Raw genomic sequence first — 16,397 nt, forward strand, 5'->3', positions numbered from 1 at the left:
CACAGAGAAACCCTGTCTCAAAAAAACAAAAAAACAAAAACAAAAAAAGTGCCAATGGGGCTGGAGAGATGGCTCAGAGGTTAAGATCACTGTCTACTCTTCCAGAGGTCCTGAGTTCAATCCCCAGCACCCACATGGTGGCTCATAACCATCTATAATGTGATCTGGTGCCCTCTTCTGGTGTGCAGGCACACATGCAGGCAGAGCACTGTATATATAATAAATAAATACATCTTTAAAAAAGGGGAAAAAAGTGCCAATGAGCCAAAGACTAAAGCACCCTTCTCCTTCTACACACTGTCTTAAATACCCCCCACCTCAAAGTCCCTCCTACTCTTTAATTGCTGTCAGCTTGTTTCTTGCTCTGCCTCTTGACCTAGGGTTAACTTTATTAAATCCTTTGTACAGAAAGCTCTTGGATTAAAGGTGTGTTACGGCTCAACCACAAGAAACAGGGATTTACCGTTCAATCTCAGGGATCACAATGGGATCAAAGACAAGTTTTTACAATTCACAATCTCAGGGGTTACAATGGGATCAACGATCCTGTAACACCTGGCTCCTAAGGAACAGCTGCGAACATGGAAGAAAGAAACAGAGCAAGGCATGAGGTGAGGGGAGTCTTGTGTGCCACCTTCGGGCCTGTTCCTGGGGCACGGATGTTCACCAGTCAGAAAGCTCTCTGAACCTTGAACCCCAGTTATAGAGATTTTATGGAGTCGTCGTTACGATAAGCGCGGTCAAGTCACTGGCAGTTGGTGATTAAATCAATCTCTGTGCCCTCCCTTCCTAGATGTCAGAGTTGGGCTGAAAGCTCTAATCCTCAAACCACAAAGCTGGCGTCTCAGGCAGTCAGCGTCGCCATCTTCCAGGAGCCATCACTTACATCAGCTCTCGTATGGTTGAATTGGGCTTTTGAGCCAGCTGAGGTGGTACATGCTTGTTATCCCAGCACTCAGCAGGGCTGAGGCAGGTGGACTGCTTTGAGTTGGAGACTAGCCCAGGGCTATGCAAGGAATCTGCGGTCACCCTGGGCCACATAGGGCACCTTGTCTCGAGCAGGGATAAAGGGCTTAGGATACAGAAGGATACTCCCTCACTCTTATCACTTAGTAAATGTCAGGAGTTCTAGCATTCCTGTGCCAAGACCCGAGGATGAAGACCAATGGATGTTTCTAGCAGGAACTTGTAAAAATCAAGGCTTTTCTATGCTCACTCAAGCTCCCAAATAATGACTCGGAGACCTATTATATTTATTAAAAGCTTCAGGCACTATTAAAAGCTGGGCAGACACTCAACTATCCTAACCCGACTATGCTGGCCTGGCCTGCTTCCCAGCCACATGCCCTGTTACACACTGTCTTAATCTCACCCTGCTGCTCCTGCTTCGTCCGTGTTCTCATGGCTATTCCTTCATGGTGCATGTGTGTGTGCGCGCGCACGCATACACACACATACAGAAAGAGAGAAAGAGAGAGAGACCGCACACACACACACACACACACACACACACACACACACAGAGAGAGAGAGAGAGAGAGAGAGAGAGAGAGAGAGAGAGAGAGAGAGAGAGAGCGCACGCCTGCCTCCCAGGAGGTCATGGGATCCTTTGATAGCAGTTAGACATTACTCAGCCTCCTGGGCCATCTGGACAGGGTCATATTTGAGTAGAATTGAGAGGGCAGCTCACAACCCTGAGGTAGTAAATCTTAGAACAACACTTGTCTTCTTTGACACGTGCCACTCGAGGTGAGGCTCCAGAAGTTGGCTTCTAATTTTCTAAGAAATTGTCAGTCACTGGGTCAGACTCCAGGGGGTTAGGCTCTGTCAGCTAGAAAGTGGATATTGCTTTTTCTCTTTGGCCTTTTTGACTCCCCGTTTCTTACTGTGTCACATTATCACATCTGTACCACAGGCTCCTGGCGCTTTCTCAACTGTGCAGGGTAACAGAGCTGGGACTGCAGTCCTGACAAAGGTGGAAGGGGTCTGGAGATCTTATAAGCCATGGCTGTACTTTTATTACATCCCCAAAGCCCAGGCACGGAGAGATAAAAGCCCTGTTGAGGGTGGGGGTGGGTGGGGATGGGGAGTACGGAGGCTGTGGGGTTCAGGCAGCTAAAGAGACGAGGATTCTCTCTCTGGTCAGGCTCCCGAGCCCGCTCTCAGAGACTTGACGAAGCTGCAGGATAGGATGGCACTGATCTTGCCTCAGTGTTGAGCTTGCTCCTGTCACCTCCACGCCTTCCTCTTTCAGGAATCCCTGCCTGGTATCCTTCTAGGAGCTGCCTATCGTTCCCAGACCTTAGCCTGTCCTTGCTGAGTTTTCCTTATTTCTGATACTGTTTCTAGAGATAATGGCTCCTGGTAGCTTCCTCGTCCCTGCCACACGTCCAGTGTTAGGGGATCAGTCCTCACTGGACTCACTCTAAATAACTGTTGTCCTCCCGCCTTTCATAACCACTCTAAATGCAGTCCCTGTTGGTTGTCTGTGCTTCTGGAAATTGAGAGTTTGAGGGTGAGGAGTTTTGCTTTTTACATTAGGTACCACAGGGGCTCTTCTTTCTGGCTAAGTGGCAGGTCTGCCTCTAGACATAGAAAGGCAAGGAGTCACAGTCCAGGGCTAGGGAGACTGTCACCCATTACGATCACAAGACAAGAAAGGCTTCCCTTCCTTGTTTTCTCCCTTCATATTTCCCTTTGGAAGCTGTGGTTTAGGAGAGTATGTTTCCCCCCTCAGGACCCTAGCTTCCCTTAGAGTTCATTTATCATCGTGACTGTTAATTGATTCAATCATTGAGACTGTAAAAGTAAAGGGACTTTATTTGGGGGTCTTAGAAATACAGTCAAAGAGCCAGATCCGGACAGCATTGAACGCGTGTCCCCAAAGACACAAGGGAAGTGAGGGCTATGTAAGCAAGTGGTACTGACTTATGGCAAACAGTAGAAATTCCTTTCTAGGAAGATTCTATAGAGTGCCCGGAAATAACTGGGACTATGTGACCAGCAGAAGATAAAGGGTGTGTATAGGAAAAATGTCCACAAAATGGGAATCTGGCCTTTAGGTGCATAGTTAGTTTGAGTCTCTGAGCACGATGTGAGCTAATCGTCTGGTATTTCCAGATGCCTGCAGTGAAACGGTGAAGGGGACCAAAAGCCCACACACCTAACCCAAGAGGCAGGTGCATAAATTCTGCCCCTCAATATCCTTTCAATTCCAGGTCTGGTCCTGAGTTCGAGTCTTCGTTCAATAATTCACATGCCTTGGCAAAATCCATTGATGTCTCTGTGGTTCAGTTACCTCATTTATGATGGGGAGATGCTGTGTCGGAGTCTAAGGATGCAGTGGGAACATGGGAAGATGAGGTTTCATGTCAGCAGTCTTTGTTAGATTGAACTCTGTTGACTCCCCAGTCTCATGCTCTAGATAGGACATGGATAGTGGCAAGGAAGACTTGTAAAGTGTCTCTGTGGGTCAGTCCCCTTTCCAGGCACTTTCACATATATTAACTCATTTAATTCTTTTTTCCCTTCAAGACTGAGTTTCTCTGTGTAATAGCCCTGGCTGTCCTGGAACTCACTCTAGACCAGGCTGGCTTGAGACTCACTGAGATCCACCAGTCTCTGCCTCCTGAGTGCTGAGATTAAAGGCATATGCCACTATGCACGGCTCACGTAATTCTTTTTTGTTTGTTTGTTTTTTGGGGGGTGAGAGGGGAGCAGGGTCTCACTATGTAGCCTTGGCTGTCCTGGAACTCTCTCTGTAGACCAGGCTGGTCTTGAAATCACTGAGATTTATTTGCCTCTGCCTCCAGAGTGCTGAGATTAAAGGTGTGCACCAACAGCTCCACTCCCCCACCACCCCTGTGGCTCACTTAATTCTCACAATGCTGCTGGTATCTCCATTTTACAGTGAAGAAAGTGAGCCACCAAGGTACTAAATAACTCCCGAAGCAAGTCAGTAGTCAAAGTAAGGGTAGAACTCAGAAGGTGTGGCATCCGAATCTGTGCCTTTTATACCACAGGGATAACCAAAGGCTGATGGTCATGGATGCTGTGCAGCCTGGTTTAGAAGGCAGAGAGGTGGGGCAGGCCACCCTTTAACTGAGCACCAGAATACCTATTTGGTCCTGCAAGCCAGACACATGGGATCTTGACCCTCTCCTCTGCCTTCTTGTGAGGACCCCCATCCTGGCTTTACCTGACTCCCATTTCTAACAATGGCTTAATTTCCTCCAGATGCCTCCCCTGTTGCTGCAGGGAATGTACTGGTGTGCTCTCTGAAGCTGAAAGTATTTGGAAGTGAACTAGATAGGTAAGTGGGGCTCAGAAGAGCCACTGTGCCTAGAGAGAAGGTAACACCCGCTAGGTTCTTTGTCTAACCTGTAGGAGGGCCGGAGGCCTTATTTACACTTCTAAAGAGTTCTCAACAGGAAGATGTACTGCCCTCTAGAGACGGCTTCAAGAATCTATGTTTTGTTTCAGTAATTTTTTTGTATTACAATTTTTAAAATTAATTCATTCATATTACAACTCAATTGTTATGCCATCCCTTGTATCCTCCCATTCCTCCTTCCCGCTTTCTCTCTACTCCCCTCCCCTATGACTGTGACTGAGGGGGACCTCCTCCCCCTGGATATGATCCTAGGGTATCAAGTCTCTTCTTGGTAGCCTGCTATCCTTCCTCTGGGTGCCACCAGGCTTCCCCATTAAGGGGACATGGTCAAATATGGGGCACCAGAGTTCGTGTGAAAGTCAGTCCCCACTCTCCACTTAACTGTGGAGAATGTCCTGTCCATTGGCTAGATCTGGCTCGGGGTTTGATGCTCACTGCGCGGATTGTCCTTGGTCACGTGATTATACAGAGTAGAAGATTCTGATTGTTAAGAGTCCAGAAAAAAAGTAAAGATGCCAGAAAATAGTACAATGACCTGGATAATGCAAAAAGAATTCTCCCACACCCTTTATAGGTCTCACTGGGGCCACTGAGATAGCTCAGCAGTTGATGGCACTCACCTCAGAGACCAATGACTTGACTTTGATGTCTTGAAGAGTTGGAAGTCAGCCTAGGTTATATAGCATGTTCAAGACCAGCCTGAGACACAGTGTGAGACCCTGTCTCAAACAAACAGAATAACGAATAAATAAACAAAGATCCATCTAAAGTGGCGAAAGAGGGGCTGAATAGATGATTCAGTGGTTAAGAACACTTGTTGACCCCTAACGCCCGTGTCAGGGGATCTGATGCCCCCTTTTGAACTCCTTAGGCAACAGGCACTTGCATGTACATATACATACAAACAGGCCAAAGACTCATACACATAAAACAAATAAATCCGAATGCAAAACTTCAAAAATAGCAAGGTGGGGGTGGGTGGGAAGAATATTCATCTCTAACTAGCTGTTGCCTTGTGGAAACTTTAACATTAATGTGAATAAACACATAATGTGTGTGACACACAAAACAGAACATTGCAATCTCTGCTATAAAGTTTATTCATGCATTTTTCAAATAGATAAAATCAACAAAAAAAGCAGAAGAGTGTATCTGGAGGGAGCCAAGAGGTAAGCCATTACCCAAAGGAGGAAATGGCAGGAAATGCTGAACACCACTGAGAGATGACAAAGACTCAAGTGACCATTGATTCTGACAACAGGGCCTACTCATGTAGCTCAGTGGTAGAGCACTTGACTCAAGTGCACAAGGCCCTAGGATCAATCACCGGTAACACACAACACCCACAAACATAGTACACACACACACACACACACACACACACATACACTATGCTAGTCTAGAAGCATATTTAGCATGGGTATCACTAATGCCCTTTGAGGAACACAATTTTAGTGGAGTGATGGTGGAGACGTGGTTAGAGTAGGCTGAAGGGAGAGAGTGGCACATACTGCAGATAATAAAAATATACCAGACTAGACACGTTCAAATGGCTTTATCAGACAGGGAAGCAGATAAGCGAGGCTGTAAATAGAGGTGAAAGTATAAAAGCTATTAAAAGGAATATTTTCTCTATCATTACCAATTAACTTTTGGATTTTGCTTATAATATTTGTACACATATAGTACATTCGACCAATAAAAAGGTTCAAGTTTAAAGTATTTCCTGTGTGAGTTTTTTATTTCCTATGTTGCTTAAAGGCCTTCTCTTTGTGAGTTTAAGTAGATTATTCCCTTCCCCTTCTCTCCTGGCTCCTAGACTGGCCTTGAATTCAAGGTAATCCTCCTGCCTCATTCTCCTCAGAGTGATAAAATTGCAGGCATCTGCCAACTTGGCAGGCTTTATTTTATTTTATTTTTATTTTTTATTTTTTGGGTTTTTTTTTTTTGTTTTTTGTTTTGTTTTTGTTTTTTTTTTTTTTTTTGAGTCAGGGTTTCTCTGCGTACCCATGGCTGGGACTCACTTTGTAGACCAGGCTAGCCTTGAACTCACAGAGATCCACCTGCCTCTGCTTCCCAAGTGCTAGGACTAAAGGCATGCGCCACCACCGGCTCTTCATGAGTTCTTTTTCTAACTGCCTCCTAACACTGTCTTTTCTGGCTCAGCTCAGCTTCTCCTGGCTCAGCTGTCACCAACTGTCTTCTCACTCTGCTAGCACAATTCCCTTTTGACTGCCTCCTGTTTTCACTCTGCTCAGTCTCTTGTCTTCTCCCCTCTCGCCTTACTCTTCTTTCTTCTCTCTGCCCTAGACAATCTTCCTTTTCTGCACCAACTGTCTTCTCTAACCTGACTATGAACTCTGACTACTTGTCTCTGGCCTTGTTCCAGTCCTACTCAGTCTCTCTCAGCCTCTATGGCTCTCCTAGTCCCAGAAGTCCAAGAGCCAACCAACACTGAAGGGCATAGGGTCAACTGGGGATCCTTTAAAGGGCCAGGCACACAAAATAAATCATACTACCCTAGCTAGCCTTGAACTCCCAGCAATCCCTTTACCTCCCAGCCTTCTCAATGCTAGACTTCTGGTAATGTTCCAACACACTTTTTACATTTACATTTTATTTTTTATATACTGTGGAATAAAATCTTGGTTTTCCTCTAAATATTGTGCTATTGTCTTTTATTAAGAATTCATGAGGCGTAGTGGCGCACGCCTTTAATCTCAGCACTCAGGAAGCAGAGGCAGGTGGATCACTGTGAGGTTGAGGTCAGCCTGGGCTACAAAGCGAGTCTAGGACAGCCAAGGCTACACAGAGAAACCCTGTCTCAAAAAACAAAAACAAAAAAAAGAATTCATATGCCAAGGTGTGGTGGTGCACACCTTTAATCCCAGCACTCAGGAGGCAGAAGCAGGCAGCTCACTGTGAGTTTGAGGCCAGCCTCATCTACAAAGTGAGTCCAGGACAGCCAGGGCTACACAGAGAAACCCTGTCTTGAAAAAACAAAACAATGGGCTGGAGAGTTGGCTCAATGGTTAAGAACATTGTCTGCTCTTCCAAAGGTCCGGGGTTCAATTCCCAGCACCTATATGGCAGCTCACAACTGTCTGTAACTCCAAGATCTGACACCCTCACACCAATGCACATAAATTAAAATTAAATAAAAATTAAAAAAAAGAAAAAACAAAACAAAAGGAATTCTTTTGGGGCTGGGTGGTGGTGGCTCACACCTTTAATGCCAGCATTTGGGGGGCAGAGGCAGGCAGATCTCTGTGAGTTTGAGGCTAACCTGGTCTACAAGTCCAGTAGAGTCAAGGCTGCACAGAGAAACCCTGTCTCAAAAAACCAAATTTGGGCATCGGGAGAGATGGCTCAGCAGTTTGTCTGTGTGCTGCTCTTGCTGAGAACCCAGGTTCAGGTCCCAACACCCACATCAAGCAGTTTACAGTGGCTTGTAATTCCAGCTCCTGGAAATCTAATGCTCTCTTCTGGACCCCTTAAGCACTAGCATTCACATGTGTGTGAACACACACACATAATTTAAAAACTAATAATAAAAATTTAAATATGTGAAAGATATCCTCAAGTGAGTAGACACACTCTTGGGTTTAGCAAAGCTGGTATCAATCATGCTTTTGATTTAACAGAGAGAATAACTTATAGTTGCTTTTTTCTCTTTTGCAACCAGAGACACCCCTACACACACACACACACACACACACACACACACACACACACACTGGGAGAAACTGTTACAAACATTTTCCCACAATCATCTAAAGATTCCAGTATAGGGCTGGAGAGACGGCTTAGCAGTTATGAGCACTGTCTACTCTTCCAGAGATCCTGAGCAATTCCCAGCAACTACATGGTGGCTCACAAGCATCTGTAATGTTATCTGATGCGCTCTTCTGGCATGCAGATGCACATGTAGATAGACTTCTCATAAAATAAATAAACAAATCTCAAAAAAAGGGGGAGTTTCCAGGAACCAGGTGTGGTGGTAGTGCATGCCTTCAATCCCAGCACTTGGGAAGTAGAGGCAAGTGGATCACAATGAGTTCGAGGCCAGCCTGGTCTACAAAGCAAGTCCAAGATAGTTAAGGCTACACAGAGAAACCCTGTCTCAAAATTAAAAAAAAAAAGATTCCAGTATATTGATGATATATCTCAATTGACATTGTTAACAAACTGGCTAGTCAGGTGAAATAGAAAAGAAACAAAATGTAGTTGCTGTTGATTTTGAAATAGGGTCTCTTGTTGCACAGGCTGGCTTTGAACTTTCATTTGTTGCTTACTCAGAACTGGTCTTGACTGCACCTTCCAAGTGCTGGGATTATAGGTATGCATTGCCACGCTTGACATAAAGTTCCAGGTGCACATATTTTTAAACATGAATAGGAGCTGTGCTAGCTTATAAAGTGCACCCCTTTATTTATTTTTTAAATTTTATTTGTGCGAATGTTTCTCCTACATGGATGTCTGGGTATCACATGCCTGCCTGTTGCCCACAGAGCCCAGAAAAGACTGTCAGATCATCTGGAACTGAAGTTACAGATGGCTGTGACCCTCCATGTGGGTGCTCTGTCCCACCTCCCCATCACCAAAAGTGTATACTCCTTTAGGCAAGACTAGAAATGTTTTTAAGGACCTGACCTTTAATAAGTTAGTCATATGTTATAATATGCACAACTACGCTTATAGCTCATAAACGCTTCCCTGGACTGTCTCTTCCCTGATCTGGGAATGGTGGGAAGGTCTGGGATTGTACAGGGCAGGCACAATGGCTCCATGTGTTTATGAAGTGCCAAAGAAGCTTACCGCATGTAAGTAACCACTCTGGGGCGCTCAACCAGTGAGTGGCTGGCATGTTTTAGAATTCTGGTCTTGGTGAAGAAAGCTATTGTGTTTCCGCCCATGTAGAAGCTGAGCTTGACACAGATTAGGGCATAGTACGAGCTCACTGGAAAGCTTTTAATCCACAAATGCACTGGTGAGCCTATTGCAGAGTTTTCCCCAGTATGCTACATGGGCCAACACCATAAAATCAAACCTGACAGCTAAAACCAGCTAATGAGGAAAGGACATGACCTGGGAATGAAACAAGGGAGGAGATTCTTATGAGGACTAGAAAATGCAAGACCGAGGCAGCAGCTTCTGGAAATGTCAGTGTTTATTAAACATTTAAGGGCGTTTGGAGGCGGTAGAAGAAATGTACAGAATGTAGAAAAATCCTAACATCCCCTGTGCCTGGGAGTGCAACCGTTTCCTTTCCTTCCTAGTCTCATTGGTTTCTCCTGTTTTCTGTCTGATTATTTACTTGAAAGGCATTTTTTTTAAGGCCCCCTACTCCACCCCTGACCAGTGAGGATCCATTCTCTCTCTCTCCTTCCCCAAATCTTGAGTCCCAGAACTGTGCTGCGGAATGGTCGGAGGGCATCGGTCATGTAGCTGAGGTCTGAGCATCAGGGGCTCCTCGGCTTGGGCTGGCTGGCTCTCCAATAAAGGCCTAGTAGTAGGAAGGTGGGGAACTGCCAAAGCCACATGACGTCATTGGTCCTCAGTCATGGGGGCGTGGTCTCAGGTAAACAAACGAGAGATCGGATGAACTAATAAAAAAAGTACACAACCTAAATAAACCCTGATGGAGAAGTCTGATCTGGATGGTGTGGATTTGAGCCCGAGGATAGAGTGTGGAGCTGGGCCACCAGGGGGAAGTAAAGGAGAGAGCAGGAAGGGATGGAGCCAGGGGATGAGCTGGGGTGGTGGGAAGACCAAATGGCCTGGAGTTGGGCAGAGGCTATCAGAGTCCCTTTCTTCTCGGTGCCTGAGGGACAGGCACCAAACACACAGCCCTTAGGGCAGATGAGGAGTAGGGTTAGTCCCTAGGCTCCCGGAAAGCCAAGGGGTAAAGGTGAGGGTGGAAAAAAAAAATACAAGAACTTGGAAAGGAAGGCTGGAATGAAACTTTACATCTCATTGGGAGGTAAGGGCAGGGCAGGGCTGAGGAGCAAGAGGAAAGCACCTAGACCTGGGAAAAGAGGAGCCTAGGTCCCGCCCCCCTGCTCTGACAGGGCCTGGATGTGACGGTCACTTGTCTGAGTCCAGGCCCATCATGTTCTTGAGGGCGTTCTTGAGGCTGGTTCTACTGGGGGACTTGACTGCAGGCCGGAGTTCCGAGCTCTGCTCATCTTTGCGAAGCTCCATCTCGATGACCACCACCTGAGAGCCTTTGGAGGACTCCGTCGCCGACCCCCGACCCCCCGCCCGGCCCGCTAACCGCTATTTCTTATCCTTGCGAGACTCCCCCAGCCCTTTAGACTTCTTCTCACTGGCAGCTTTGGCGCTTCGGCTATGGTCCAGCATGGCATACAGCACGGGAGTCTGCGGGAAGGGTTGCACACCTCAGCCACGGCCTTGACCACACCCACCGGCCCCTCACTGCTGTTCCGGAGTTCCCAGCGTTCTCCCTCCCCAGCCTCCTGTCCCGCTAACCTGCCGCCCGCGCTTTGAGGAGTCCTTCGAAGACTTGTGAAATTTCCCCTTCTCCATGGCACTGTGGGACGAGAGGCGGCAGCAGGATTGGCCTCACTGGAACCCCATCCCAGTACGTGCAACATCTCTTTCCTTTGGCCCTCCCGCCACCGAAGCAGTCTGGGGGCGGAGGGGGGGGGAAGGGAGGGATCCTGGGGTAAAGGTGAGGAGTCACGCTCCGCCCCTTACCTGAGCCTCCTCTGCAGGGTCGCCTGTCTGCGCAGCCAGCAGTACCGAATCAGGTAGAAGAGAAGAAGCAGCAACAGCACCACCCCAAGGATGCCCCCGATCACGGCTCCCAACACCACCCCGTACCTAGTGGGCACTAGGAGGGGAGGGAAAAGAAAGACGCAGGGTGGAGGGGGAGCAGAAGCCTGTATCTATGCTGCTTCGCACTACACTTATTTCCAGGCATTGGAAAGTGAGAATTCTACCCAGGCTGCCTTCTGCTTCCCTTCTCAGCGTCTTTGGTTTTTTTACTATTATCTTATGGGGTTGGGGGTGGGGGTAAGGGGTAGGGATGGGGCAGGGTTTCACGCAGCCCAGGTGGCCTTTAATTAAGTAGTCTTTGGCTACTTGCTATGTAGCCAAGCATGGTCTTGAACTTCTGACCAATCTGCTCCCACCTCTGGAATATTAAGATTACAGTCAGAACCGTCATGGCACCCCCCCTCCCTCCGCCCCCAGTTTTGCTACATGTCCCAGGCTGGTCTTGAATTCACTAGGTGACTCAAGCAATACCTTCGCCTACCAGCGCTGGGATTAAAGGCTTGCACCACCTATTAGTTGAGGCTGTCTGCCTTTCGCACACTCTACCCATCCTCCCTGATACCTCCCTTAGACTGCCTTCCAGAACCCCGTGCCTCATCCCTTCTCACACCTTTTTCAAAGACATAGAGCGTGACCTGAGAAGTCTTGCCCACTATGTCTGGTGGGTTCTTGACATCACAAGTGAAGGTGCCGTTGTCACTGTAGTCCAGGTTGTGTATGACAATGGAGCCATCCTTCCAGCTAGGGTCCCCTACCCACTGGATGCGCTCTTTGAAGGTCCCCACCTCATCGATGTAAGGTTGTCCCTTGGCATAGTGGAAGATCTATGAGGAGGAATGAGGGAAATCATGGGAAAAGAGACCAAACCTTGGCTCCCCTGGCCTGGGAGAGGGAGGACGGTGCGCGTGAGTTTTACTTATCTTGCTACAGTCACGCTTAAGGCTTATAAAGTAGTCTCCTATGTGCAGCCCAGGTTCCCTTTTCTGTTGCTGTCTAAAGCACCTGTCTGTTGTCTAACTCCAGGACTCCCCGCCCTTCCGTGCACTCACCGAAATGGCATCTCGGCCCCCTTCAGGCTGGTAACGCCAGGTGAAAGAGATGTCATCTGAGACCCACTCACTGGACCAGAAGGAGCAGTGCAGGGTCACCTGGGAGCCCACAGCACCATAGACTTCCCTGTCCGTGTAAACCACAATGGCCAGGGCCGGGGACAGCACTGCAAGCAGAGGTAAGTGAGATACACACGTAGGTCCAGTCAATCATAAAGAAGATAGGAGGCCAATCATCAGGCAAGGGCTAAGACACAAGTGAGGCCTTAGCGAAGACACAAACACTTTGAGGCCTACCTCTGTCTGGGCTAACTCAGTTGGTGAATGGTAAATGCTGCATCTGCTCAAGGTCTCAGCATAAGGAATATTGTTCAAGTCTTTAGCCATGCCACCCTGGATGTATCCAGCCTTGTCTGATCTCTAAAGCTAAGCAGGGTTGGGTACGGTTAGAACTTGGATGGGGGCGGGGCTGGCGAGATGGCTCAGAGGTTAAGAATGCTGTCTTCTGAAGGTCCTGAGTTCAATTCCCAGCAACCACATGGTGGCTCACAACCATCTGTAAAGTGATCTTATGCCCTCTTCTGGCCTGCAGGTGTACATGTAGGCAGAGCACTGTATACATAGTAATAAATAAATAAATCTTTTTTTAAAATTAAAAAAAAAAAGAACTTGGATGGGGGACCTTAAGTGCAGAGGAAACGAAATTAGTGCTTTTCTTTAGGAATCTAAGGTGGTTTGTGTCTAACTTTTATTCTATTCTACTCTTTCTTTCTTTCTTTCTTTCTTTCTTTCTTTCTTTCTCTTGAGACAGCCTTCCTATGCAGCTGAAGATCTGCTAGAATTTATTATCCTCCTGCCTCAGCCTTCTGAATGTTGTAATTTCAGGCACATACCAACAGTTGATCTCTAACCCTTAAGCCGTCTAGCTAGTAGATGTGGGGTTTTGAATATTTTAATTAAAGTACCCAGGTAAGATAGACTGGATTTGTTTTAAGACAGGATCTTACTATGTAGCTCTCAAAGCCTTGGAACTCAGTATTTAGACCAGGCTGGCCTAGGACTTGCAGAGATCCACCTGCCATGACTCCAGAGTGCTGGGATTAAACACATGCACTGCCATGCCATGCCCACATTCTTATAAAAGTTCAAGTAATTACAGATAAAGCTCACTTTGACACTCACTCTAACAACCAATTCCTTTCCTAAAGTCTCCCTCCACCCAGATAGAACTACTATTACCAGTTAGTAAATGTTTTCTTTATAGGTCAAATTCAATTCAAATGTGATAAACTCAAGATATAGAAGTACTAATAACAAATGGCTAAATTTGTTTTGAGGAGCTCTTTAAAACATGTGTATATGGCCGGGCGTGGTAGCGGAACACCTTTAATCCCAGCACTCGGGAGACAGAGGCAGGCAGATCGCTGTGAGTTCGAGGCCAGCCTGGACTAGAAAGTGAGTCCAGGACAGGCAAGGCTACACAAGGAAACCTTGTCTCGAAAAAAAAAAATGTGTATACAATATATTGCATTATATATTTTTTGTTTTGAATTGAGAATATAGGTATCTGGAATAGCTTTCCATGCTGACTCATAGATATAAATCCTACTTTTAGCAGCTGTATAGTATTTCACAGTATAGCAAATTCAAATTCTTGTGAGAAGGAGGAGGAGGAAGAGGAAGAGGAGAAGAAGAAGAAGAAGAAGAAGAAGAAGAAGAAGAAGAAGAAGAAGAAGAAGAAGAAGAAGATTAGAGATGATTGGAGAATGCACATCCCCTTGCTGGGCAGAATTGTCCTGCCTGCCTGCTGCATCCCTGGTTGCCATTTAATTTTTTTCTTGACTGGGGATCCAGGGGAGAAAGGACTGCCAGGAGAACCTGGATAGAGAAGACTCTAAGTCCAGCACTAAGGTGACTCTGCATGTGGATCTCTGGGGTCCAACCATTCTCTTCTTGGTCGCCTTGGCCCAGTGCCACCCCTATAACCCACCCACACAGGGAGAGTCATTCCAGGCAGACTATGTGTGTGGGCTGGCCCTGGATGGAGGCAACTGTAGATTTTTCTGTTCTTCAGGAGGAGGCAACAAAACAAAGTCTCCTTGTCTAACCCCTGCTGGGGGCTCATACCACACCCACTCTCACTCCCATTGTCCTGAATCTCCCACCTCAGCAATGCAGTGTCTTTTACTTACCTCCTGGGAATTCTGTCGTAGAGCCTTCTTGGGAACCCCCAATATCACAAAGAAGGTTATTTATTGGTTCTGACTCCATTCCTCCATTATAGCGTCAATCTTTGCTTGTCTCAACCCTGCTCAGTGGCTCTAAGGTTGGGACAGAGCTGTTTTGCCCCCTTTGACTCCCCAGCGCCTCGTTTCCTTTACCAAGGCTTCTCTCCAACTCCGGATCTTCAAAATCGTCTTGCGGTATCACAGAATAGACCAATATAAACCAGAAAAGCCTAAGTTTTGAGTTTACAACTCAAGGAGTTGAACTTGACCAAGAAAGGCACCTTGGATTTTTCTAACTGTTCCCCTCCTCCTATTGCTCTTCCCCCCACCCCCCCACCCCCCACCCCAGGTTGCCTTCTGCTTGCACAGGATGCAAGGCAGTTTGGAAGGATTGATTCAACCTTGCTTTGATGCTCTCTTGCTCACTCAACATCTGCCAGGGGTAAAGAAAAAGGCCAGCCAGTGTAAGGGAGATTGTTTTACTAGGATAAGATCCTAGGACTCACTCACACTGTAGGTAAGAGGCCACAGACAGAAATTCCTTCTAAGAAGCTGAGAGAACAGAAGGTGGGCTCATTTGTTACTTCATCTTCCCTGGCTTTTCTCTCCTGGGAAATCAAGGCTGGGTACCTCTTGTACCACCAGAGACTGCAGGAGGACCAGAACCCAATGTTCAGCCCTACTTTTTCCCACACTCTTTTTGCTTCCCGACAGGCTGTCAGCATGCATCTATCTATCTGGGGCGGCATCTGACTGGTTTCCAACTTGGGTGCTCAGGGAAGCTCTCTGTGATCTCTTTTACCATGTCTTTCCAGGAAACACCTTCCTTGCTTCCCCTAAATGGTCTATACACTCCCTCCTCACGCCTAAACAGAGTGTCACCTTCCTGTTCTCCCTTGCTGGCTCTTAGCAGTGGAGGGTGTAAGGACAGGGAAAAGTTGCTGAGAGACACCCTTCTCCCCAAATCTCAGGGTTCTGGGACTCAGTGGCTCCACTTACCCAAAGAAGAGAAGAGCAGGGCAGCCAGGATAGGCCTGGGGCTGGATGAGGGAGCCCCGGGAGCCATAGCTGGGGTAGGGGCCAGGGCCCAGAGTGCCTGTGGGGTGGAGAGAGTCGGGGACAAGGAACTGAGCGGTGTTTTCTGGAACTTCCTTAAAATCCCCTGGATCCCCAGCATGAGGGGGCTGTCCTGAGCCAGTGACCAATTGCAGCCTGGCATGTGCAATTGAGAGGTGGTGGGGAGGGTGACAGGGGGCATGGAGCAGAAGGGGCATTGTACACTCCGGGTAGAGGACACATACCACCCATTACACAGAGGGCTTTGTGTATACTGACCTCCCCCTCCCCTAGGCTGGAATGTTGGGGGGGGGGAATGAGGGAAAGGGACAGAAAAAGAGACATAGCCACCCTTCTCTGAGAAGCTGAGAAACCTAAATCCTAAAGCCATGCAAAGGATTCCTTCTTAGCCTCCTTGCCCTAGAGCCCTAGGACCTAGAGACAAGTTTCTTTCTGAGAACTCCCAAATTAGGGTGTCCCCTGTTATTATGATTGCTATGGCAACACTGGAGGCTGCTTGAGACAACAAAGCCCTCTGGGAAAACCTTTTTTTCCATCTCCCTGCAACCTGGGAGAGTCTACCCAAGATAGAAGCCAAGGAGCAGAATGCTGGGAGTGTCACTCAATACAGGAAGCTCAGAGGACAGAGTAGTCAGATGTAGAGAGTGGTGTTATTACATGGGGGCCTTGAAGGAGAAGGTGCCATTTTGAAAAAGGGAATGGGGGGGACGATGGCTAGATGGAACAGCCAAGGTAAGAGCAGAGGTGAAAGTGAGTGCAGGCGTGCGTGCGGGGTGTGTGTGTGTGTGTGTGTGTGTGTGTGTGTGTGTGTGTGTGTGACATTTGTGGTTTGTGAAGCTCTGGGTATAT

The 16,397-nt window shown here is 47.4% G+C and overlaps 1 protein-coding gene across 1 annotated transcript; it reads right to left on the reverse strand.

Moving 5' to 3' along the window:
- Window positions 1-9,545: 9,545 nt before the first annotated feature.
- On the reverse strand, window positions 9,546-15,629 carry MPZ (myelin protein zero). The gene is made up of 6 exons (XM_084783895.1): window positions 15,471-15,629; window positions 12,244-12,410; window positions 11,805-12,018; window positions 11,114-11,249; window positions 10,886-10,946; window positions 9,546-10,774 (listed from the first exon to the last, which is right to left on the reverse strand). The coding sequence occupies exons 1-6, from the start codon at window positions 15,535-15,537 to the stop codon at window positions 10,673-10,675; spliced, it is 747 nt and encodes a 248-aa protein (XP_084640021.1). The 5' UTR covers window positions 15,538-15,629; the 3' UTR covers window positions 9,546-10,672.
- Between the last annotated feature and the right edge of the window lie 768 nt (window positions 15,630-16,397).

Source organism: Acomys minous (assembly GCF_964271855.1).
Source record: "Acomys minous genome assembly, chromosome: 1".
Classification (NCBI taxonomy): Eukaryota; Metazoa; Chordata; class Mammalia; order Rodentia; family Muridae; genus Acomys; species Acomys minous.

Excerpts from the sequence above, each read along its gene's own strand:
- MPZ (XM_084783895.1), bottom strand. The coding sequence starts at position 15,537 with ATGGCTCCCGGGGCTCCCTCATCCAGCCCCAGGCCTATCCTGGCTGCC. Across the intron at positions 11,250-11,804 it reads GCTCTATGTCTTTGAAAAAG|TGCCCACTAGGTACGGGGTG; the intron begins GTGTGAGAAGGG and ends CTCCCCTCCTAG. Across the intron at positions 10,775-10,885 it reads CCTCAAAGCGCGGGCGGCAG|ACTCCCGTGCTGTATGCCAT; the intron begins GTTAGCGGGACA and ends CCCTTCCCGCAG.